Below are 24,933 nucleotides of genomic sequence, written 5' to 3' on the forward strand. Positions count from 1 at the left end.
AAGTACCCACTCTGGAAGCAAAAACCAAAAATGACGAGGCAGGGAAGTAATATTCAGAAGGAACCTGGGCTTCTTTGTAAATCACCAAGTTAACATCCAGTAAAGGAAATGTGTTTGATCTATTGTACACTTTCCAATAAGGAAAATGTAACACTGTGGTTATGTAGGATGTAAGTATATAAGACACAAACTAATCAGCTGTGTTTAGTGTTCTGCACAAGTCACCTTCCATTATTGCTTCACCTAATCAACCGTTGTATTTTTCTACTTCGATTTCCCATTGTTCCCTTATCTAGTCTCCCCTTAAAACATCTCAGTAATATTTGGTTTCAATATTACTGAAATATTGTGGCAGTGAGCTCCACATTCTCTCTACTCTCTGTAAGATGATGTTCCTTCTGAATTCCTGATTTGGATGTCTATCTTGTATTGATGGCCGATTTTAGGCATGTTGTTTCCCACGAGAGGAAACTCTTTTCAGTATCCACTTTGTGGAGAACTTTCAGAATTCCATCAACTTCTCTTGGGTGTGCACACGTGCGCTCTCTCTTTGAAATAGCAGATCTAGCCTGTTCCTGCAGCTAAAAGGATCAGAGTATTTGGGGGGGTGGAGGGTGGGAGCAGTGATTAGCTATTGATCATATTGAATAGTGGAGGGCCCAATGCCCCCTCTATCTATTTTCTGTGTTTCTATCCATTTTGTGAATCTTTCCTGTACCACTCCAATGCACCTCTATTCTTTTTTATTAAAGGTTTGGTATGGATGCGGTTGTTGACTTGCTCACTGAGCCGTTAAGTTTGTTTGCAATCATTTCGACACCGTACTAGGTAACATCACCAGTGAAATGTCAGTATTCTGTCCCACTTGTTGTGTCATGGTTTGCTGGGGTGGGTGGCATCACTTCTCCAGGCTTGTTTCCTAGTGATTGGTATTTGGGGTCCAGCTCCGGAGTTCCGGTTTGAGAGCCAGGCCTCCGGGAATTTTCAAGCTTGTCTTTGCTTGGCTTGTCCTAAGATGGTTACGTTGTCCCAGTTGAATTGTTGTTCTTCTTTGTCGGTGTGCGTTGAAATGAGTGATAGTTAGTCATGCCTATTGGTAGCTAGTTGGTGTTCATGAATCCTGATGGCTAGTTTCCTTTCAGTTTGCCCTATGTGATGTTTTTGGCAGTCTTTGCATGGTATGTTGTAAATAATGTTTTGGTTATCAGATCCTTTATTCTTATCAGTAACTGTCGGATTGTGGACTACCCTGATTCCCAGGAGATGGAGTAATCTGGTGATCATTTCAGATCTGTCCTTTAATGTATGGTAGCGTGACTAATGTCTCTGAACATTTTGTGGTTTTCTGTTATGATGTACTGTGTAGGTATGAACAGACAACACTTCTCAGGTAACTGTGTTTCTAAAGACACTGTATAGATATTCTTGCTCAGCTTTGCGTACACCCCAGAGGTACAGGATAGCGGAACACTGACACGTCACCGGTGGCGCACTGATGTTACCTAGTATGGTGACGAAACATTTGCAAACAAATTTATCCAGCTCAGTGAGCAAGTCAGCAAACGCATCGACAACCCGGGCTACAAATCTTGTGAAAATCCTTGAGCTTGGCGCAGATTTAGGGTTTTGTATAGCAACCCCAATTTCCAATTCTATCCATCTGGAAGTAAATCACAGTGCATAATTTGCTTTCTCCTGTGGCATTTGTACCAGGAGATCCCTGTGTTCCTCCACCCAGCTAAGACACTTGCCTTCCAACCAACTAGTTACCTCTCTCTTCTTCCTACCTCATGCTTAACTGTACATTATTTTTAACCATCTGTTTGGGCTTTCATTGTCATAAGTGTTCTCCTTATTTGATGGGCTCCTATGTTCTCCTGCCCTGTTTTGTTTACATTTTCCTGTAGCTCCTCCTTTGAACCTTACCACATCCCAATCTTTGCTGTTTATACTTCTGCTGTAACACAGGTCCCTACCCCGGCTTTAGCTGGAGTGGGGCCCATCCCTTGGTGCGGCTCCTTCCTGTGCCAGAGTCTGCCTGTCGCATGCTTTGGCTAAAACTGTGCACGTGCACTGGAGCCTGAGCAAACCATACGCATCTCCTCCTCCTCCCCCTCCTCCCCCCCCCCCCCCCCCCCCAACCCCGTGTTCTCTTCCCCCACCCCTCGCCTCTAGAAGCGCTCCGTTACTTTCTAAAGTATCAGATCAGCACTCCCCGCCGTCCCGCCCCATGTTGTTCCCTGAGTGGAGTGCTCTCTAGAAGCAGTTCTTTGTTGAACGGGCCTTGGTGTTTCAGCGAAAGCCGAAGGGAAACATTCCTAGTCTGGGACAGAGCCTACTGACCAGATAACCAGTCCCAACCAATCACTCAGCAACTGTGGATGAAACAACAAGATTAAAGTTACACTAAACTCAAAATCTGACTAGATTTTAGAGAAAGGTCAACCCTGAAAGTCCCTAGTGAGGCCTCCCTGTAGTAGTATGTGCATTATTTTTCTGGTTTCTCTATCTGAGATGGGATCGACCTGCCTTTGAGGGTGTGCAGTAAATGTTGATGAAGCTAGTTCCTGGGTGAGGAGGCATTGAGCCGACTCTGCCTATGTTCCCTGGTGTTTATTGTTTTATTGAATGCCTCGACAGGATAGGTGCTAGGCACTTGCTACCCCTCTGTCTGAGGGGCCCCCGACCCTGGCGTCGCGAACTCCAATTAAGGGGTCGTTCATTTTGGACCGAGAAGGTTCTCCTCATCTTCGGAAAGTTGTGTACATTCAGAATTGTCCACCCCCAGAGTGATTGGGAATGAGTGTTCCGAGATGGTGAGGGGGAGCTGTGGGGGGGAGGGTGGGAAGGTGAAGCTGCAGTAAATCAGCTGTGATCACCTTGAGTAGCAGAGCTAACTCAAAGATCCTATTTCCTGCATTCTCTAGCTGCTTCCATGTAAGTTTTTGGAGATTATTATAAGTTTCATTTCAAGGGGTCATGTAGTTTTTGTTTTGTGGTGTGTTTTTTTTTGTTTTGTTTTATAGGTGTTGCTGTGTAAAATGTGTGCTTAACCATCTGCAGTGAGATTCCTCCCTTTTCCCCCCTTAACCTTGTCCCGGGTCCCCCAGCACCAGCGGACAAGGCCAGTCTGAAGGAGTCATGCTTTCGGCTCTTGTGGGTGATGGGGTGAGCAGGGGCCAACAACTCCCGATGCCTGAAGCTGCCTCCCTTCTGCTGGCCCAGGAGCTCTGCATCGGACTTCGGACTCGGAGAGTGACCAGGATGTCGGCCCAGACCGTGCCCCGGTCCCGGCAGCTGCCCGCCTCGCCCCTCCTCCTCCCGGAGCTCCAGGGCCGCAGGGCGACAAGGGCATCCTCGCAGGGCAGGCCCCACCGCGAGCCGGGGCAGCATGTGCGAACCCACACGCTCAAGTCCAGCGGACGGACGGTCAGGAAGCTGAACTACCGCGAGGTGACGAGCCGGGGCCTCCTGCAGTCGGCTGCGGCAAAGCGCAACACCAAGCCGAGGGGTAGAGACCCAGCGGCGGAAGGCGGCGAGGGGCAGCTGGAGGCCCGCGTCCAGCACAAGGAGCAGCCGGGTGCCCTGCAGGCCCAGGAAGTTGGATTGGTGCAGAGGAGGAGAGCAGGGGCTGTAGGAAAGATGCAGCCCGTAACTCGCCGGAGTAAGGCCCGCTCCAATCTGAAGCCAGACTGTGACCAGGTGAGAGCCAAATCTCAGCAGTAACGATGTACCAGTTATGGGTGGGGGCACTGCCAGTCTGCTTGTGTGGTAGGACCATGGATGAGTCATTAATTTGTGTGGCCTTCTACTGGCTGGGTATGCTCCCTCTTTACTGTCACCAGCTTCTTGGAAAGGAAAGCTTTTGGGAACCTCTGTGTCAGGTCACCTTGTGGCTTGAAATGAAATTTTAATTTGTGTGGATGTTTCAGAGAGTGCACACTGCAGCCTTTCAAAAGGCTGGTAATAGTTAGCAGAAGTGGTCCAATGCACTTCATCTTCAACCCCAGCCCTTACAGCTGACAGAAAATTGGAGCAAAATGTTTTTAATCATGATTCCATTTTTTGCACCAGTCACAAAGTGGGAATAGTTATCTATTTAGCCTCTCAGTCCTGGTCATTTCCATTTGGATTATTGCTGGTCTCAACCTGAATACTGGGAGCTATTTTACTCCTTAGCCCTGGATAACCCCAACAAAAATCTGTCCCCCAAACTGGGAGTTTTTAATGAACTTGAATACAATGAATTCTTGCAAAACAGGGATGGTAGGGCCTTGGTTGATGGGCAGGAGAGTACAATATTCAGATCAACCATGAGATTATTGGTAGTGGTCAGGGTTCATGGGGCTGAATGGCCTACTCCGCTTAATCTGTGTGTTCAGACACGCCCAGTCTTTCACAATCTTTTGGGAAAACAGAATTCCAGATTTCTGTGTGGGAGAAGTGGTTCTGAACTTCATCCTTCAATCATGGCTCTAAATTATAAGCTCCCTTCTTTTAGACTTCCCCTGTCAAGGACAGTAAGTAGTTCCTCTCTAAAGCAGTCACTGCTCAACTCAGTTACTCCTATACCTTTTGAACTCCAGGGAAGACCAGTTATAAAGAAAGGTTGCATGAGTCTAATGTAACTGTTTGCCCCTGGTATAATTCTCATGAATCTGTGCTGCTTTCCACTCCCCCACCCCCAAACCAGAGCCAATTGAATTGCAGCATCCAGAACTGAACTCTCTTTACCACATGGGAACCCCTTGGGCCTCGAGACAGCTTGAAGCATTGCGTCCCCGTGCCCTGTCCCCTGCTTTATTTTCCAGGCACTTTGGTATACAGGCCAGAATGCATTGACCTTCCATTGTCTTTAGGTCCTGGAGATGTGAATCCTTTTCTCTGCAATGTCCAGTTTCTCATCACGAAGAAAATATTCTCCTTGCTTCTGGATCCCTAACTCTTCGTGTTGCACTGCATCTGCCAATATTGCTTTCATTATCAGTGCCTTTTCGAACTTGCTGCTCCCCCGTGTGTGATGTTTATTGTGCTTCCTAACTTCAGTTTTTCAGTAGTGTTCTTTCTCTCAGCTGTATTAACATCTGGTCACAGGCTGAGATCATTCGCTCTGGAATAGTTTGCACTTTTGCTATTGATTTGAATTCTCAGTTGAAGAGGACAGTCTGTGGTTAACTTGGCCAGACCCCTTGTGTTGATGCTGTTTCACATCTGCTTATAGCTCGACACAATCTGGAGTAGTCCTGGAGTATACCTTGTGCTTACATTTTGTAGAGCTCAGCAGATGTGTTTAGAGAGTTTAGCAGGACTGTCATCTAGTCATCCTGTTTGAGTTGTTCACCAGGTCTCAATAACTGCTGCTCCATTTCAGTTCTGCTCTTGTCCTGGTTTCCTAACACCAGAGCAGTGCTTGATGTATGTAATGAAGTGCTAGTAGTTAACCACCTTCTGTTGCTGGTGTGTTAATATATTCAGAAAGGAGCAAGGGGGTTTATTGAAACGGCAAGCAGCTGGAAAGTTGGGGTCAGTCTTGCAGACTGAATGGAGCTGTTCTACAAAGCAGTCACCCAGATGTATTAGGGCTCCCCAGTGAAAGGAGACTGTGTATGGTGAGCCACTAATGTAACTTACCTTGGAAGAAGTACAAATAAATTGCTCCTTCACCTGGAAGGTGCGTCTGCACCCTTGCTCAGTGAGGAGGGAGGGAGGAAGTGAAGGGGCAAATGTAACATGCCTCAATAGTGGTGTAGATGGAATACTTTTTAAAATAGCTGGGTAGATCCTTTGTTAGGCCAGAGAATTGAAGGTAGGTGGGAACAGAGCATACAAAGCAAACAGATCAGCCATGAATTTATTGAATGGCAAGGCAGACTCAACAGGCTGTTTGTATGTTAGTGCTTCTGTCCATTCGTTACATAGGAGAGGTAGTCCCTTGAACCTGCTCTGCCGTTCAGTTGGATCATGGTCGATCATTGCCTCATTGGCATTTCCCCACATTCTTTGAAGTCACTTGTCTCCAGAAACCTACTGATTTTCTGCCTTCAATCTGCTGAGTGATTGATAGCGTTTCTACAGTCCTGTTTGGAGAATTTCAAAGACTCGGTACACTCCAAGTGAAGAACTTTCTCTTCACTTTAGTCATTTTAAAAAAAACCTACACCCCATTCCCAGGTTGATGATTCCTCAGCCAAGGGGAAATATCCCCTCTGTATCCATTGTCACACATAAGAATTTTGTAAGTTTTAATGAAAACCTATTGTTGAAAACTCCAATAAATGCCCTTGTGCCTATGCTAACATTTCCACCCTGGGCCTGCTACAATATTCCAACAAAAGCCCAACATAAGCTGGAGAAACATACCACTTGGGCACCTCATAGCTTCCAAGATCAACATTGAGTTCAGCAATTTCTAAGCATGAACACTTTTACTTTCTGTTTTGATTACAACCATCTGTTTCCACTTCTTCCCCATCACCCGCCACTGCTGTGTGGTCAGTTGAACAAACCCATTTTCACTTTTTCACACCTATCATTGACGTAGCTTCTTACATCTCAATCTATCCTTTTATCATCATTAGTGCTTCCTTTGTTTTCTTTCTCTGGGCAGCCTTACTATCTGTTCATCTTGGTCATTCTTCCCACTCTATCAATACCATAAAAGACACTATGTTCCAGCTCCTTTCAGTTCCAAAGGATTGTCATCATTGGATACAAAGTGTTAACTCTGCTTTCTCTCCACAGATGCTGCCGGGCTGGCTGAGTTTCTCCAGCACTTGTTTTTATTTCAGCTTTCCAGCATCTGCAGTGTTTTCTTCTTTATAGAAGTCTTCTGAAGTCATGCAACCCTCTTAAAAAAAGTTCTCATCTCTGTCCTGAAAGGATAATCCCTAATTTTAAAACAGTGTGCCGTGATTCTGGACCGACTCACAAGAGGAAACATCTTTTCCGTGTTCAGAATTTTCTACACTTTAATAAAATCACCCGTCACTCTTCTAAACCCCAATGGGAACAAGCCCACCCTGTTCAATCCATCCTCTCAGATAACCAGCTCATTCCAGCTATCAATCTAGTACACCTCCTCTGAACTTCTTCCACTCATTTACATCTTTCCTTGGATCAGGAAACTGCACACAGTATTCGAGATGTGCTCTCTCCCGATGCCTGTATGACTGAAGTATAACATTTTTACTTTTATGTTCAATTTCGCTCGTAATAAAAGATCTCATCCGACAAGTCTCCTGTTGATTGTGTGGTTCCTACCTACTGTTTTGTGACTGTTGCACCGGTGCATTTAAATTCCTCTGCACCTCACCATTCTGCAGAATTTGTCCCAATTAAGTAAGTTAATTCTTCTTGCCAAAGTGAACAACTTCACATTTTCCCACGTCATACACCATGTGACAAATCTTTGCCCACTCACTCGCCCCACCTGCAACTTCTTGTGGCTTCTCAGCGTATTGAGCAAATGTCCCAACATCAGCTGCTTGGACTCTCGCTCTTTACTGTACTCAACAGTGTCAGTTTCCTTCAGTATGCTGTGAATACTGCATTGCTTGTTGCTCACCCCAGTTCGGTGGCTTTCTGTACCACGGTGTGGTGGTCAGTTTGCTTATCCACCTTCCAGACCTCATTCTCATCCGAGCAGGCTGACATCCCTACATTTATTCCCCAGGCCCTCTTACCTGCCTCATTTATGTCCCTGACTTCTGACCAAACCAGAACCCTGTCCAAAGTGATGGGACTGCCTCCTGGTGTAAAGAATGTATGTACCTTTCCCCTTCCCTGGTGCACCGCAGTGTCTATTTCAGCCTCGAGCTCATCAGCAGCTTTGACGCAGCTGAACCTTCAAACGCTTACTGCAGGCATGTTTGTGCTAGATCACGGGGATATCCAAGAATTCTCACATGTTACAGCCTTGATACATCCCCTGTCCTGCCACCTTTATGCATTTTAATTATATATTTATTCTACTCAATTGTCCTTTACCAAGACTCACCAAGAGTGAGCTCTTATTTCTGTACTGGAAACTTTAAAGAGACAAATTATCGGTTAATCACTAGAAAAATAAATATATGAATAAGTTGGGAAGATCAAGTTGAAAGTTTAAGACATGCTGTTGAATGTTTTTGTTTTGCACTCATCAGAACACTTCATAAACATACCAAGGCAGAGGGAAAACGTCCTTTTCATACTGGACTCTGGTAAAGGTGTTGCTACAGGCAGTGAACCAGCTAGATGATAGCTGACAAATAACTGCCAAGCTTGATGCCCTAGCTGTTTGCCACAAGACTACCTTCACGGGTCAGTATGTAGGAACTCCGACATTCCGTGCTCTGATTAATTGATCTTTTCAGTAACCTTATAAATGGACCCAAGGCATTGTTCACTGCAAGCGTGATGCTGAAATAGGCTGTAACACAGCAATCCCATTGGCTAATGGCTTTGCTGATCAATCTTTATCACTGTCTATCATGTATACTCTGACCAGCTTCATTACCAAGGAATGGTATGGCATCAGAGATAATGGGAACTGCAGATGCTGGAGAATCCAAGATAACAAAGTGCGGAGCTGGATGAACACAGCAGGCCAAGCAGCATCTCAGGACCACAAAAGCTGACATTTCGGGCCTAGACCCTTCATCAAAGAGGGGGATGTGGAGAGGGTTCTGGAATAAATAGGGAGAGAGGGGGAGGCGGACTGAAGATGGAGAGAAAAGAAGATAGGTGGAGAGGAGAGTATAGGTGGGGAGGTAGGGAGGGGATAGGTCAGTCCAGGGAAGACGGACAGGTCAAGGAGGCAGGATGAGGTTAGTAGGTAGGAAATGGAGGTGGAGAGGTTGAGGCAGTTAATGTCTCGATGGCAGTTGGAGATGAAGAGGCATTTTACCATGGCTAATCTACCTAACCTCTGCACCACTGGACCCTACAGGGAAATTTAGCATGGCTAATCCACCCAAACTTTAGACTAATCCTGAACTGTACTTTGCTGCATTTGCCTATAGCTCCAGCACCCTTCCTGATTAGAAATCTCAGCCTTGAATGTATTTAATTAACCAGCCTTGTAAATAATTTCACAGGTTCACTACTCTCTGAGAGAAAACAAAATCTATCTCATCTTGTCTTAAATGTTGACTCTTTATTCTGAGGTTTTGCCCTCAGGTCCCAGACTCTCCCAGAAAGGGGAACAATCTTTCCACTCTGCTAAACTGAAACAAGTACAGGCCTAAACTACTCAACCTCTTTGCATTAGACCCGAGATCAAAGTATGAACTTTTTCTGGAGTACTTACAATGCCGGTATACATTCAAGGCTGAGATTTCTAATCAGGAAGGGTGCTGGAGCTATAGGCAAATGCAGGAAAGTACAGTTCAGGATTAGTCTAAAGTTTGGGTGGATTAGCCATGCTAAATTTCCCTGTAGGGTCCAGTGGTGCAGAGGTTAGGTAGATTAGCCATGGTAAAATGCCTCTTCATCTCCAACTGCCGTCGAGACATTAACCACCTCAACCTCTCCACCTCCATTTCCTACCTAGTAACCTCATCCCACCTCCTTGACCTGTCCATCTTCCCTGGACTGACCTATCCCCTCCCTACCTCCCCACCTATACTCTCCTTTCCACTTATCTTCTTTTCTCTCCGTCTTCGGTCCGCCTCCCCCTCTCTCCCTGTTTATTCCAGAACCCTCTCCCCAAGCCCCTCTCTGATGAAGGGTCTAGGCCTGAAACGTCAGCTTTTGTGCTCCTGAGATGCTGCTGAGCCTGCTGTGTTCATCCAGCTCCACACTTTGTATGGCATCACAATAGTTTGAGCTGCATCATGCTGTTACTATGTGGTAGCAACATCAATGATGTTTGCCATGAACAGGATACTACAATTCAGCCAAAAAGGCATTCTGTCTATCACATAAATGAGTAATGTACTTCATGAATTTCAGTATTGGTGTTATTGCCAGATATGTAGACCTGCTGTCCAAAGGACTGGTCCACCATATCAAACAGCATAACTCCTTGGCTGTTTGCCACAGGCGAAGAATTCACTGTCTCCAACCAGCCCATTCTCAACTCTTACCAAGTTCTAAACACAGTGCCCAACATTAGATTTGATTCTGCTATTGGAAAACATTTGCTACATAATCCCAAATAGCCTGAAAGCCGATTTCCAATTCATTCAAGCTGGAAGTGCGGTGCACCTGCGCACACATTCTCTACAGACAGAACACACTGCACCTGTTTGTTCAATGAAATCGGTGATGGCCATTCACTGGTTAATTTCTCCGGCAAATACCTTGCTTCAGAGCTAACCTTCCTAGATTAAATTTAAACTAAGTTTGACGGTTAACTGTCAGTCATCAAGCTGGTGCATTCTCCCTGGTAATCCTTCTATACCAATCAAACCTTGCCAACCAATCAGCACTCTTCTCATTCAACATAAATGCCGTTTTCCTTTTTAATTCCTACAGTTATCCCCATGAGTGCTGGATGAAAAGGTTTGACAAATGTCTTTATTTCAACAATATTCAAGTTCTGTACTGTGATGGGACTAACAATTTGATAGATGATAGCGGAGGTCAGGCTGGGAACACAAATGTACTGTTTAAAGGTTTCCTTACCTTTCTCCAGGAATTCCCTACATGTAAACCACCTGAACTTGTCTAAACTCCAAACGCACCAGTCATATTGGCCAACATTAAAATTGTAGATCTAAAATCCAGTACCTGTGATGTTTCAAACAATGCAATTATGCAGGTTAGCTTTAGGTTTTAGCCATAGAGGTTGATGTTTGAAGAACTGAGACTCATTGTTTTGCCTGAAATCTTTGTACATGATCCCTGCCCCTACAGTGCACTGGAGATAAACAGATATTGAACCTTGTGTTGTATTAGTCTCATGCCTCTTTAGTTTTGTTTCCTAAAAGAAACTGCCAAATGGGGAGCAAGCCCCTCTCCCATTCCCCACTTTGTGCAAGAGAGGGATGGGCCCATTGGCGACATCAAGCAAAGTAGGAGCTCCTGCCACAGTTGTCTTCTTGTTTCTCCCTATTGTTGGTGGTTTTCTAGGTTGACGGAACCCTCAGTTTACAGTCTTTGGGGTGCCACGCAAATGCAAGTTAATCGGACTGTCTTCAACATCACCATGTCCTTCCCAAGTCATTTTTTCCCCTTGCCATCTAAGTCTTTATTTGGTGCCACCTTTCATCCAAAAATAATGATTCCTGAAACACCTTTGAACCCCATGTTCTTGGACTGTTGCAAATGCCTCCATCATTGTCCCTCCCTAATTGAGTCACAGACCCAGCTCAGTAGCCCAATTTTCAAATTCTCTTTGCTCGTGTCCTCCTCTGACTACATAACACCAAGCTCCATATCTTGCTTCTCGTGCACCCCTTCATTCCAATCATTTTAATTCAATCTAAGCTGTGAAATTAGAGACCTTACCCTTCCGCCCAGCTCACTGTAAGGCCTGGTCTATTTGAATAAACTCCCCGTCGTCCTCTCCTGACTTGGCGTCGGTCACTGTCTTTCTGTGAGGCCCTCATGATGCTTTATTAAAGGCAGTAGGAAAATACTGAGGATGCTGGAGTTCTGGGACAAACACAAGGGAGATTGCTGGAAACACCCTCTGTTCCAGTGCCATCTGTCGCCAGAGAAAGTGTTTATGTTTTGAGTCTGGTGTGACTGTGCTTTCAGGCATGTCGAATCCCGATAGTGTCGGAGCAGGCCATTCGGCCCATCGAGTTCACATTGACCTTCTGAAGAGCATTCCAGTCAGACTCACCCTGTCCCTCTAATTCCTGCGGCTAACTCGCCTAACCTATGCATCCCTGGACAGTGTGGGGCAATTTCCCATGGCCATCCCATCTAATCTGCACATCTTTGGACTGCAAGAGGAAACCCACACAGATACGGGGTGAATGAGCAAACTTTGCACAGATGAGAGTAGAATCAAACTCAGGAACCTGGCACTGTGTGGCAGCAGTGCTAACCACCAAGCCACCGTGCTGTCCTAAATGCCAGTTCTGTTTCTCTCTCTAGATGCTGCCAGATTTGCTGAGTTTCTCCAACATTCTGTGTATTTGCCTGAAGATGCTCCACAGTATTAAAAGTGGAGCATCTTGCTGACAGTATACTGACTACTACAGCCTGAGAGGCTGAGATGAATTATTAATAGACAAATGACTAAATTACAATGAAGATTCCAGAGGTATGAAGCTGGAAAAGGTCAGCAGGTCAGACAGCATCTGAGGAGCAAGGAAGTCAACATTTTGGGCCAAAATCCTATGTTGAGACTGAGGAGGGGGAGGGTAGCCCAGAAATAAGTACAGGGAGGGGGTGGGGCTGGGGGGAGGAGTAGGAGGGACTGAGCTCTCTTCAGAGGGAGTAGGAAAATTTCTTCAAGGAAATTCCAGCTGTTTTATTGAAAAAGAATGGTGTCATCATTATGGAATTCATCTACAGTACATGCATAGGCTTTCCCTTGTATTCAGTAAGCGATTTACAAAGTTTCAGCGTGTGCTGTAGTTTTAAATATAGGAGATGCGTAGTGAGGTATTCTGTTGTTGAGCAGTTGTGAAAGACCAGCTAATGTCTTTTGAAGATCCACTACTGCTAAAGTGGGCATCCAGTGTAGACCTGGAGTGGGGGGGGGGCGCTTGTCAAAGGCATATGCTAAATGAGATTTTATAAATGCTTCAAAATATAGAATTAACTTTTTTTGTTGTCGGTGGTGACAAGAAGGGAAAGCCCATGATGGGACAAAAGTGACCTTTTGGGAAATAAAATATGGTTTGATAAATGTCTGACAGCAGTGTTTTGTTCAAAGCACATCCAGTTAGACAAACAGTTTTGCAAGTAATGGTGATAATGGGGTATTCGATGTGTTTGTGCACTTACAGAAGATGTATGAAATAATGAGTAATAAATTTGCAATTGGGAATGGGCAATAAATATTGGTTCATCCAGTGGTGCTCACAACAAATAGAAACATTTATCTGACTCAAAGCCCAAGAGATTAAAGATGCAGGGACAGCACCGTTACAAAATTAACTTAGAGGCAGAAAGCAGAGTGAAATGGACTGTGGTTTTTCTGAATGAAGTGAGGTGCATGATGATGCTCCCCAGGGGTCAGTATGAGGACTGCTGCTCCCCATGATGTTATGACCTGGCTTTGAGACACCGTAGGACTTGAGTGCAAAGTTCGCAGAATACCATATAACTTGGAAATAATTTGGCGGCACAGTGGCTCAGTGGTTAACGCTGCTCCCTTACAGTGCCAGGGACCTGTGTTTGATCCCACTCTCGGGTAGCAGTGTGGAGTTCGCACATTCTCCCTGTGTCTGCAGGGGTTTCCTCTGGGTACTCCAGAGAAGTTGGACCCACGGTCCAAAAAGTGCAGGTTAGGTGGACTGGCCGTGCTGAATTGCTTACAATGTCCAGGGATGTGCAGGCTAGGTGCACTAAATGTGGAGCTATGGGGATAGTATAGAAGAGTGGGTCTCAGTGGGATGCTGTTCAGAGGGTCAGTGCAGACTTGATGGGCCAAATGCCTCTTTCTGTGCTGTAGAAATTCAATGAATGGATAGTAACAGATTTCAGGAGGGAATATACTGACAAAATTGGCTGTTACATGGCACAGGGATTTAATGCTGATAAGTGTTCAGGAAGGAGGAATGAGACAATCTAAGCTAATTGATACAACTGCCAAAATGGAGTGTCGTATTCACAAATATTTGAAGGTGGAGAGATAGATTGATGCAGCTTTTTAAAGTAAAAATAACATATTCACGGTCCTTGGTCTTTTTAACTGTGCAAGAGAATAGAAGTGAAGAAGTTACACCGAAAGATCTATAACCTGGCTATTTTTAATTGATATAAATCTAGATAGTATATTGCTATTATGCTGTTAGATAAGTTCCAGCTGTAGTATTTTGTCCAGTCCTGGGCACCACATTTTAGAATATTTGTTAACATGATGAGAGAGTGCAAGGAAGATTTACTGGAATGATGCAAGGGATGAAGGACTTGGTTAGGTGGAGGTACTCGAAATGGCAAGGTTTTTGTTAGATTAGAGAAGACTAGAAGGTTTTCATTGAAATGTTCAAAATTATGAGGAGTTATGGTAGAGTAGGTGGAGAGAAACTGAGTCCTCTGGCAGGGCAATAATCAACCTGAGCATACAGATGGAAGATATTGGTGAAAAGCGAGGCATGTTGCTGAAGCTTTTTGTTTTGCCTTCATCAGGACACATGCAAGAATGCCAAATTTCAAGTCATCACAACAATATATGCTACAGGAGAGAAGGGTGCTGATTGGTTGCCACTTTAATGCTGGCTGGGGTATTGCTTCGAACAGTTTGGGATGGAGGAACGTTGTTTGCGGATACAGAGAAGGTTACTGGGATGATCCCTGGTATGGCAGGATTGGCTTTGAGCAAAGGTTAAACAGGTTGGCACTGTACTTACTGGAGTTTAGAAGAATGACAGTGATCTCATTGAATTGTAAAGGAATGTAAGGGGGCTTGACAAGGTAAATGCTGAGAGCATGACGGGGAGGCAATGGCCTAATGGTATTATCACTGGTCTATTAATCTAGAGACCCAGATAATGTTCTGGTTTGAATCCCATCACAGAAGAAGGTAGAATTTTACTTCAATAAAGAAAAATTTGGAATTAAGAGTCTAACGATGACCATGAATCCATTGTCGATTGTCAGAAAAATCCATCTGGTTCATTAATGCCTTTTAGGGAAGGAAAATGCCATGCTTACTTGGTCTGGCCTACATGTGACTCCAGACCCACAGCAGTGTGGTGACTCTTAACTGCCCTCTGGGCAATTAGGGATGGGCAATAAATGCTGCCTGGTCAGTGATGCCCTCATCCCGTGAATAAAGAAAAAAAAGTTTCCCCTCATGGGAGAATCTAGGATCAGAGGGTGTAGTCTCAGAATAAAGGAATGCCACTTTAACGCTGAGATGAGGAGGAATTTCTTCTCTCAGAGAGTTGAGTGTCTTTGAACGCCATATCATTAAGAGTCATGGGGCAGAGTCCTTGTCTATATTTAAGGCTGAGATAAATAGATTCTTGATCAGTCAGGAAATCAAGGGTTGTGGGGAAAGGGCAGGAAAGTAGATGTGAGGAATATTGAATCACTAAGGTTTTGGAGTAGATCTATAGCTCGGGTTGTGGGTATTGAGGTTAGTTGGCTCGCCGAGCTAGTTTGTTGTTTTGCAGATGTTTCATTACCATGCTGGGTAACATCCTCAGCGCAGCCTCCGATGAAGCGTCGGTGAGATTTCCCGCCTGGTTTTTAAACTCTGGGGTCGGTTGCGATGGATTGCATCGCTTACGGTTTTCGTTCGTGGTGGAATGTATATGCGATTGAGTTCAATGTGTTTATTGATAGCCTGCTTCGTGGAGCGCCATGCTTCCAGGAATTCTTGTGGCTGTCTCTGCCTGGCCTGACCCAGGATCTTGGTGTTGTCCCAGTCAAAGTCGTGGTTTTCCTTGTCTGTGTGGATTGAGATGAGCGAGTATTGGAGCTACAGATTAACTCCAAACCAGTACTCACTCATCTCAATCCACGTGGACAAGGAGAACCACGACTTCGACTGGGGCAACGCCAAGGTCCTGAGACAGGCTAGGCAGAGACAAGCACGAGAATTCCTGGCAGCATGGCACTCCACGAAGCATGCCATTTGTAAACATTTTGAACTCAATCCCATATACGTTCCACTGCAAAGGAAAACCGGAAGTGAGGCAATCCGTCGCAACGGGCCCCAGAGTTAAAAGCCCATGCAGGAAAGCACATCGACGCTTCATCGGGGGCTGCACTGAGGATGTTATTAAGCACGGTAATGAAACGTCTGTGAAACAATGAATATTGAATCAGCCATGATCCTATTGAATGGAAGAGCAGGCTGTGAGGGGCCAAATGACCTCCTACTGCTCCTTTCTCTAATGACCTAATGATTCAGCCAAGCAACTATGGGGACTACACACTTGGCTGTGCAATGACATTTGTACGTGGTGCTGCTCAAATGTGTGACTGTCTATAGATAATGTGCAAACCATAATCAAACAACATGTGTTTGTAAACATCAAACAAATATCCACTATGATTCAATGTGATTCTACAATTGGACAGCATTTGTCAAACAATCCAACGTGTGCTCATAACTATACAATTTAAACTAATATGGTGGCTCAGTTACGCTTACTAGAAGTGACATATGTTCATGCCCAGGAATGCATTCTCTGTACACGAGAGAAGTACATTCAAGCGTTGTAACCATTTTTCGATGACATGCAACCAGGCCAGTCGTTCTGTGTTGCTTTCTCCAAGACACTGCCTCAACCAATCAGAGTCAAATTGTCAACCTATCCTTTTTACCTGTAATGTAAATGGTTGTGATGGATTCTTGCATCCTGATGAGTACAAGCTGTAAAGCTTTGGAAGCTTGTTTCTCTTTGCCACAATATATAAATCAGGTGCATCCAAAAGACAGATTTAAGATAATTGGTGAAAGAATCGGGAGGGGGGGGGGTATGAGTTTTTTTTAGCCCAGTTATGATCCAGGATATGCCACCTGAAAGGCAGGTGGTAACAGATTCAGTGATTACTGAGAAAAGGGATCTGGATATACTTACATGAAGAAGCTTTGCAAGGCCACAGGGAAAGAGCAGTAAAGTGAAACAAACAGATACCCCTGTCAAAGCCAGTGTAGGCACAGTTGACTGAATGGCCCCTCCCTTTGCAGAATGACCCTGTAATTGAAGGAATGGCAAAAGCAGCAAGTAAACTTCCTTGATCTCGTGATAGTGTATTTGCAGAAACTAAGGAAGCTTTCCATCTCCTGAGATGCTGCTTGGCCTGCTGTGTTCCCTCCAGCTCCACACCTTGTTACCTTGGAGAAATTAGGTGATCACCAGAAAGGAAACAGAGCTGAATAACAGCAGGGACACCTGGGAGGAAGCCACCAACATCTTGTTCAATAAAGGACACATCCAATAACTGGTAGTGAGAGAGCTTCTGCAGTCAGTGCTGTCGGATGAGTCAGGAAATCAGCCATAGCCCATAAAGGACATTAGGTCTCCCTGTTCGTTGGAGAGGGGTAGTTGGTTATTTAGACCAGGGTGAATGTACACCAATCTACATGTGTATGGATGATAGCTGCCAGTCTTTATAAGCTGGTAGAGCAAGAAGCTGGGATTGAACTGTGCTGTTGTAGCCATCCTGTGCCACACTCCAGTCATCTAGCCGGTTGAGCTAACCAACCTTGTCATCCATAGGCTTAAAGTAACTCTTGAATAAAGAGCTTAATTAATGATTCATGCAAGCCAACCTACCATCCATTGGCTCCATCTACACTTCTCGCTGCCTTGGAAAGGCAGCCAATATCATCAAAGACCCATCCCACCCAGTTATACTCTCTTCCAACCTTTTCAGTCAGGCAGAAGACACAAATGCTTAAACACACATACCAACAGCATCTTCCCTGCTGTTATTAGATTTCTGAATGGACCCCTTCAATTTTAATTTCAATGTTGATCTCATTCTTTGTGAACCTTCCCTGAAGCCATAACATTGTATTGCTCGCTCCGTTCTATTACACTAATGCACTTTGTATGATATGACCTGCCTGAACTACACGCAAAACAAAACTTTTCACTGTACCTAGATACATGCGACAATAATAACTCAAATCAAATCAGGTCCTTCCAGAGAAGGTTCATTTGATGAATTCCTGGGATGACGGAGTTAACCAGTGAGGGAAGGTTGGACAGATTGGACCTGTATCAGAAATCTCAGAATCATTATTGCGCAGAATGAGTCCATTCAGCCCATTCTGCCCACACTGGTTCTGTTACCTAGTGCCAATCTCCTGCAGTTTAGAAGAAAAAGAGGTGATCTTACTGAAACAGGAATGGACTTGATAGGGTGGACACCAGGTGGGAGTATCCCCTTGTGGGAGAGACCAGAACTTGGGAACACAATTTAAAAGCAAGTGGTTTGCCATTTAAGGTGGAGCTCAAGAGAAATTCTGTTCTGAGAATTGCTTTTCCCCTGAATATTCAAGGCTGGCATAGGCCACCAAGGGATTCTAGAGGTATCAGGAAAATGGAGCTGAAGCCATAACCCACTTGGCTATGGTCCTATCGAGCATTAGAGCAGGCTGTAGGTTCTGAACGGCCCACTCCTGTTCCTCATTTGAATATTTTCATGGAGCAGAGAGGCTGTGGTCATTAGGAGTAGAGAAACCCGAGCTGTTTCCAGCGGGAGGGGAGAGATTTTTGAAAAGCCTTTAGTGCTGCTCACCGGAAGTGTTTAAGTTGAAGACCGTAGAAGGAATGAAAGGACGAGCTCCAAAAGCGTGCATTAGGCTCACAGTTAGGGCATAGAATTCCACACTGCAGAGGCAACAGAGATTATAAAAGATATCAATAGGACAAGGCTTTGAAAATGATAAAATAAAAATTGACAAATGTACAGAGAACCATCAGGAACGTTGGGGGTCAGGCAGGCTGGATGGCTCTTTGAGAGCTGACTTGATCTGAGTGGAATACCTGTGCTGGAAAGTTTGGTTTGGAAAGGGAGCAGAATTTGACGACCTGTGTGCAAAACAAGGTGAGATATCACATTTCTGAACCAGATCTTTTAAAATGTTAGCATCGAACCCATTCAGTGTGTTTAAATCATAGGCTTAGGAAGACCCCTGTTTGTATCATTGTGGGAACATGGGTTTCAGTGGCAGTATGTTCTGCTTAATACTGTGCAGGCACTGCTGATCCATTACCATGTATGAAGGAGTCCAACCCTGTGACTGTGCTGATATGTGTGGCACAGTGACTCAGTGGTTAGCACTGTTACAGCACAGCATCAGGGACCAGGCTTAGATTCCACCCCCGGGTGTGTGTGTCTCTGTTTGGAGTCTGCTGCACATTCTCCCTGTATGTACGTAGGTTTCCTCCCACAGCCCAAAGACATGCCGGTTAGGTGGATCAGCCAGGCTAAATTGCCCATAGTGTCCAGGGATGGGCAGGCAAGTTGGATTAGCCGTGGGAGATGAAGGACTACAAGAATGGGCTGGGTCTGGGAGGGATGCTTTTCAGTGGGAGAAACAAAGGTGCTTAATGCTTGATTTGGAAAGTGTCCAAATGGACCTAGGTGTCCTTGTTCATAAGTGACTGAAAGTAATCCCGTGGTTGCTGCAAACAATTCAGAAGGCAGACGGTAAATTAGCCTTCATCGTAAGAAAATTTGAATAAAGGAGCAATACAGTCTTACTTCAGTGGCCCAGACAGTAGGGATTCTATGGAACTATATTAAGAACCATTTCAGTTAGTTTCCACATGGAGAGTAAAAGTGCTTGCAGCTTGGAGGCAGAGGGTTAGTTTGGAACTGTATGGAACCTTCACAGTCAGGCCTGTGCTTGTCAGGCTGGAGGGATGACAAAGGCACTACAGGCCAGTGGAAGGAGCTGTACAGAAGGAGTTCCAAGTTCTTTCCTTCTCACCAATGCCAACAATCACCAGGGGCAACGCAGAAGTGGACATCACTTAGTGATTTTATGTCTGTCTTCACAGAAGAAAATGCAAGAAATTATCCCAGAAGTAACTACAAGGGACAAGTGAGAATGAAAAATTGAAAGAAATTGGTATTCGTAGAAGAGTAATACTAGGACCGAAAGCGTATGAACCTCCTTGGGTCTACGTCGTAGAGTGTTGAATGTTGGATGCACTGATGAACAAGTTGTGTAGATCCTGGATGGTTCCTGCAGAATGGAAGTTGACAAATATTACTATTTTGAGGAGGTGGGGGAGAGAGAATATGAGTAATTACAGACCTGTTAATCTCACATCAGGAAAACATTAGCATCCATTGTAAAGCATGTCGTAGCAGGACCCTTAGGAAATAATGAGATGATTGGGCAGAGCCAGCATGGATTTTCAGATGGAAGAATCATTTGAGAAACCTGCTGGAGATTTTAGAGGATGTTCACCAGCGGAGTGGCTAAACTGGGCTCAGGTGTGGATTTGGATTTTGAGGAGACTTCTGATAGAAGTCTCACACAGAGTTTATTAAACAAAATTAGAGTGTATGGGATAATGGTTAATATACATGAATCAAGGATTGGTAAGTGGAAAGGAAATGAGACAGTAGGAATAAATGGGCGATTCTGAGGTTGGCAGAGTGCCCATGGGCCTACTGCAAGGATCATTGCTGGAGCTGCAGCAATTTATACGGACAACAGTTTGGATGTTGGGAACAAATGTGATGTATCCAACTGTGCAAAGAGCCTTCAAGAATTTAGGAAGGCCGAGTGAGACACTAAGCATGGCACATGGATTGTAATGTGGATACATTTGAGGCTACCCACCTTGGTAGGGAGAAACAAAGGTGCTTAATTCTTGATTGGAAAATATACAAATGGACTGAGGTATCCTTGTTCACAAGTCACTGAAAGTAATCCTGTGGGTGCTGCAAACAGTTCAGAAGGCATGTGGTAAATTTGCCTTCATTGTAAGAAAATGTGAGTAAAGGAGTAATGCAGTCTTATATCAGTTGTGTGAGAGACTGGTTTTCTCTCCCTTCAGTAACTGATTGGTTGCTACTTTCTCTATGACTCACACCGAGACTACACCAGGTAAAGCGTATGCACTTCAGAGAAGGCAATGGCCTAGTGGTATTTTTTTGCTGACTGTTAATCCAGACAACCAGGTAATATTCTGGGGACCCGCACTAGCAGATGGAATTTGAATTCACGAAAGAAAAAACTGGAATTAGAGGTTTAATGATGACCACGAATCCATTGCCAACCTTGTTGGAAAAAACCCATCTGGTTTGCTAATGTACTTTAGGGGAGGAAGCCGCCATCCTTACCTGGTCTGGTCTACACGTGACTGCAGACCCACAGCAATGTGGTTGATTGGGCAATTAGGGATGGACAATAAACACCCTCATCCCGAATAAAAAGAAGTTCTGGTGCTATGTGCCTAAAGAAGAATATATTACCCACTGAGGGAGTGTCCACAAAACAGATTGGTGGGATCCTCCAGTGAAGAGGCATTGAGGAAGCTGGGCCTGTATTCTCTGGAGTTTGGAAAAATGTGAAGCAATCTCATGGAAACTTAGACATTCCTTAAAAGATTAGACAGAGAAGATGTTGGAAGAATGTTCTTTCTGGCTGGGATGCCTCAAACTAGAGTCTCAGAACAAAAAGCGAGAAGTTTAGGATGAGATGAAGAACTTCTTCACCCAGATGGGTTGAATCTTTAGAATTCTCTACCCCAGAGGGTTGTGGACTCTCAGCCATTGAGTAAATTCAAGAAAGAAATCAATGAATATTTAGCTTCTAATGACATCATGTGATGCAGTATGGGAATACGGCCTTGAGAATAGATAATCAATCGTGATAGAATGGAAGAACAAACTCAAGGGCCTGAATGGCCTACTCTTGTACAAAATGTACAACTTGAAGTGATTGTATCTAATGGGAACTGCAGATGCTGGAGAATCCGAGATAACAAAGTGTGGAGCTGGATGAACACAGCAGGCCAAGCAGCATCTCAGGAGCAGAAAAGCTGACGTTTCAGGCCTAGACCCTTCATCAAGGGTCTCCCTAACCTGTTCTTCCTCTCACCCATCCCTTCCTCCCACCCCAAGCCGCACCCCCACCTACTAACCTCATCCCACCTCCTTGACCTGTCCGTCTTCCCTGGACTGACCTATCCCCTCCCTACCTCCCCACCTACACTCTCTCCACCTATCTTCTTTACTCTCCATCTTCGGTCCGCCTCCCCCTCTCTCCCTATTTATTCCAGAACCCTCACCCCATCCCCCTCTCTGATGAAGGGTCTAGGCCCGAAACGTCAGCTTTTGTGCTCCTGAGATGCTGCTTGGCCTGCTGTGTTCATCCAGCCTCACACTTTGTTGTGTTGAAATGATGTCTGATGTGCTGTGTACAAAGATACACCACTGATCAAGGGTAACTGGGGGAGGACAGTAACAGTCAGCCTCCCGTACGAATAAAGCATCTCATGTTGCAGAGTCAGGTTGAACAATGTGCTTGATACGCTATGACCATTCACCGTCTGAGTGAAAGTGAGTACCCATTGCAGAACAGCCCTGCAAATGTAACTTGCACCAAACAACACTACTACAGAGACCATAAGCAGGCTGTCCCCTCACTTAGCAATTGGTTGCTGCTTTCCCCTGTGACTCAAGCAGAGAAACCTGGCCACAGGGTCATCAGTTTGCAGTTCATTCTAAATCAGCATACAGGCTGGATGACTGGCCTCAGTAATAGGGCCTGTAGTGAGGATTCAGTGCCCATTTCAGCTGAAGTACACTTGGGACATGTCTCCTTGCCTTGCTGCGGGATTGGAAGGTAATCAGCAGCTGGCAACAACTGGTGAAGAAAGCAGCTCAGGACAGACAATATACTCAGGACCTGCCATCAGGTGCAGCATTGGTGAAGGAGTGAGCTCAAATTAGGCAGGTTAATGATTGCCAACTACCCAGGAGCCTGGGCGTTACTGAAGTCATGTCATTGAGTCGTACAGAATGGAAACAGAGCCATTGGTCCAACTTGTCCAAGCCTCAATTACTAGGGGACATGGGTTCAAAGTCTGGTTGGGGGGATGGAGGGGTGGGGGGTTAGTGGGTTGAGATTTAAAGAGATGTGCGAGGCATGTTTTTTGCACAAAGGTTGGTGAGTGTATGGAATGTGCCGCCAGAGGAGGTGGTGAAACCAAACATTAGCAGCATTCAAGAAGTACCTGGATGAGTACATGAATAGGGAGGGAATAGAGAGATACAGATCCTGTAATTGACGATAGTTTTAGTATGGAAGGGTAAAATGTGTCATCGCAGGCTTGGATGGTCGAAAGGCCTGTGCCTGGGGTCTATTGTTCTATATTCAGATATCCTAAACTGATTCCAGTCCCATTTGCCAGCACTTGCCCCTTATCCTTCTCAACCCGCCCTATTCATATAACCATCCAGCTGCCTTTTAAATGTTCTGTTCTTCAGAATATAACCGTAGGATCTTTTATGTCTTCTCTGGGCAGTTGAGATGTTGGTTTAATAGCGTCTTAAATGCCAGGAAATATTAGAATTCCTGCAGCGCATCAGTGATTATTGAGGGAGTCCTTGGAAAGGTGCAGTGGGCTGCTGTTGACACACTTGGTGTGTGTTTTTGGTTTTGCTCTCTAATCATTAATCACCTTTTCTCTGTAAACAGGCCAGCAGCGAAGCAGATCCTGGCACCTGGACTTCATCTGCTCCTGAGTAAGTCTGACCATTGAAAGTTTCATTTAGCTGTGTGAACACAGGTAGACACTTCCAATATTTTAGGTCACTTGTTAGAACCCCCATGTAGACCAAAAGAACTGAATTTTACCAAACGACCCTTTTCAAGAATACAGAAGGACAAGATTTCACTTCTGACACCTTTAACAATCAAACCAAACTCAAAAGACGTTAAAAGTGAGTGAACAAGCAAACTGCACTCAGCATGAACTACAAATTACACATAAAACAGCAGATGCAATAAAGATGGATCCCACAGATTTGCTGGACAGAGCACTTAATTGTTCATGGCACTCATTTCCATCACAAAGTTTGCAGGTAAAATTCCAGCTCTTTTCCTTGAGGGTTTAGCTGCTGAATCTCCTCTGTTAGCAGCCCCAAAACAGCCTGAGCTCTGCAGCATGTTGCATTTCTGTAGCACCCGCCTCAGCTCCGTGATTTTTTTTAGATGATGTGCCTCCAGCAGAGTCACTTCAGTCCAAGACCTTGGTATTAGCCCTACGTCCTGGTGAATCTGTTCCTTCAAAATGACCGAAGCAGTGACATAACCTTGTTTTTCTTGTCTCTTTCCTGGGCCTGTTTCCATGGAGCTGCTCCCATGTCACACGGGCCTGTCTCCAGGGTCGTATGGGCCCGTTCCAGTCCACACTGCCCCACGCCACGTGGGCCTGGTTTTCCTCCCCTTTTTCTGCATGTCAACTGATCGCTCATTGCTCACCTCGTTGAGGAAAAGATGATCCTCTGTGACAAAGATGTCAACTTTAACCTCTCGATACCTTCACCTGCAGCTTCCAGTCACTAGGTATTTTAGGATTACACTTGTACTGCTTCGCTGATGCAGCCTTTCCCATGATTGGTTTCTTGTTCCCGCTCTGCCTCTGCTCTGGGATTGCTATGGTGACAGCCGCCACGGACCGCAGTACTGCTGCTGGGTTCGCCCAGTATCACCAGGAACAGATGCTCCCAGCTCTGTCACACGTTGTGTACTCTTGACTGGAAGCACCACAGCTAGAGTTCTGACTGACAACTCCTGGAGATGGGAGGCCCCATGTACATGTTCTCTCCCTCACTCGTGTACCTTGCGGCCTGTGGGTTGCAGGCTCTGCACTTGAACGTGTTCCACAAGCACGAATGAGCCAAATTACCAATTAATTTATGTGTTTGAGATAAATATTGGCCGGGGCTCGCTCGAGAACTCTCAGGCTCCTCAAATTGTGCCACTGGGTCTTCACACCTGTTCACGCAGACCACGTGTGCTTTTTTAATGTGTCGTTGTCAAGGCTGATGATGCACAATTCATGAGAGGTTGATCGAGTTCACACCACTTTTCTCTCAGTCCCTGGAACGGAACTAGTTACAGAAAATTAAGTGCCGTAACTGTAAGGTAGTCACTCATAAATCCAGTCAGGGGTTGAAGAGAAACTTTTGAGATTGCAGAACTGTGAACCATTAGAGTGAAATTCTTCATGGCAATGATAAATCGGTGACCCTCCATACTGCTTCTGATTTGCTTTTCTGTTGTCAGGCTCCATTTTTGATGCAGGTTGATGAAATGGGCAGGAGTTAGGTTCATTAGGAAGCAAATGACTCTCTCCTCGACATTCTGCTCAAACCGGCCTGTGTTTACAA

At 45.1% G+C, this 24,933-nt stretch overlaps 1 protein-coding gene across 5 annotated transcripts in view; it reads left to right on the forward strand.

The window, feature by feature from the left end:
• Nucleotides 1–24,933, forward strand: part of wu:fi75a02 (uncharacterized) — a 119,001-nt gene that overhangs the window by 8,210 nt on the left and 85,858 nt on the right. For 2 of the 5 annotated variants that reach the window (XM_048556134.2, XM_048556136.2), the window contains 2 exons: nucleotides 3,111–3,702; nucleotides 23,237–23,283. In XM_048556134.2, coding sequence (XP_048412091.1) covers nucleotides 3,111–3,702; nucleotides 23,237–23,283 — 639 coding nt within the window. Of the gene's footprint in view, nucleotides 1–3,026; nucleotides 3,703–23,236; nucleotides 23,284–24,933 lie in introns of all 5 variants that reach the window. The other 3 variants (XM_048556135.2, XM_048556138.2, XM_048556139.2) reach the window with 3 other exon arrangements.

The sequence above is a fragment of the Stegostoma tigrinum genome, chromosome 26 (assembly GCF_030684315.1).
Source record: "Stegostoma tigrinum isolate sSteTig4 chromosome 26, sSteTig4.hap1, whole genome shotgun sequence".
In the NCBI taxonomy this organism is placed as follows: Eukaryota; Metazoa; Chordata; class Chondrichthyes; order Orectolobiformes; family Stegostomatidae; genus Stegostoma; species Stegostoma tigrinum.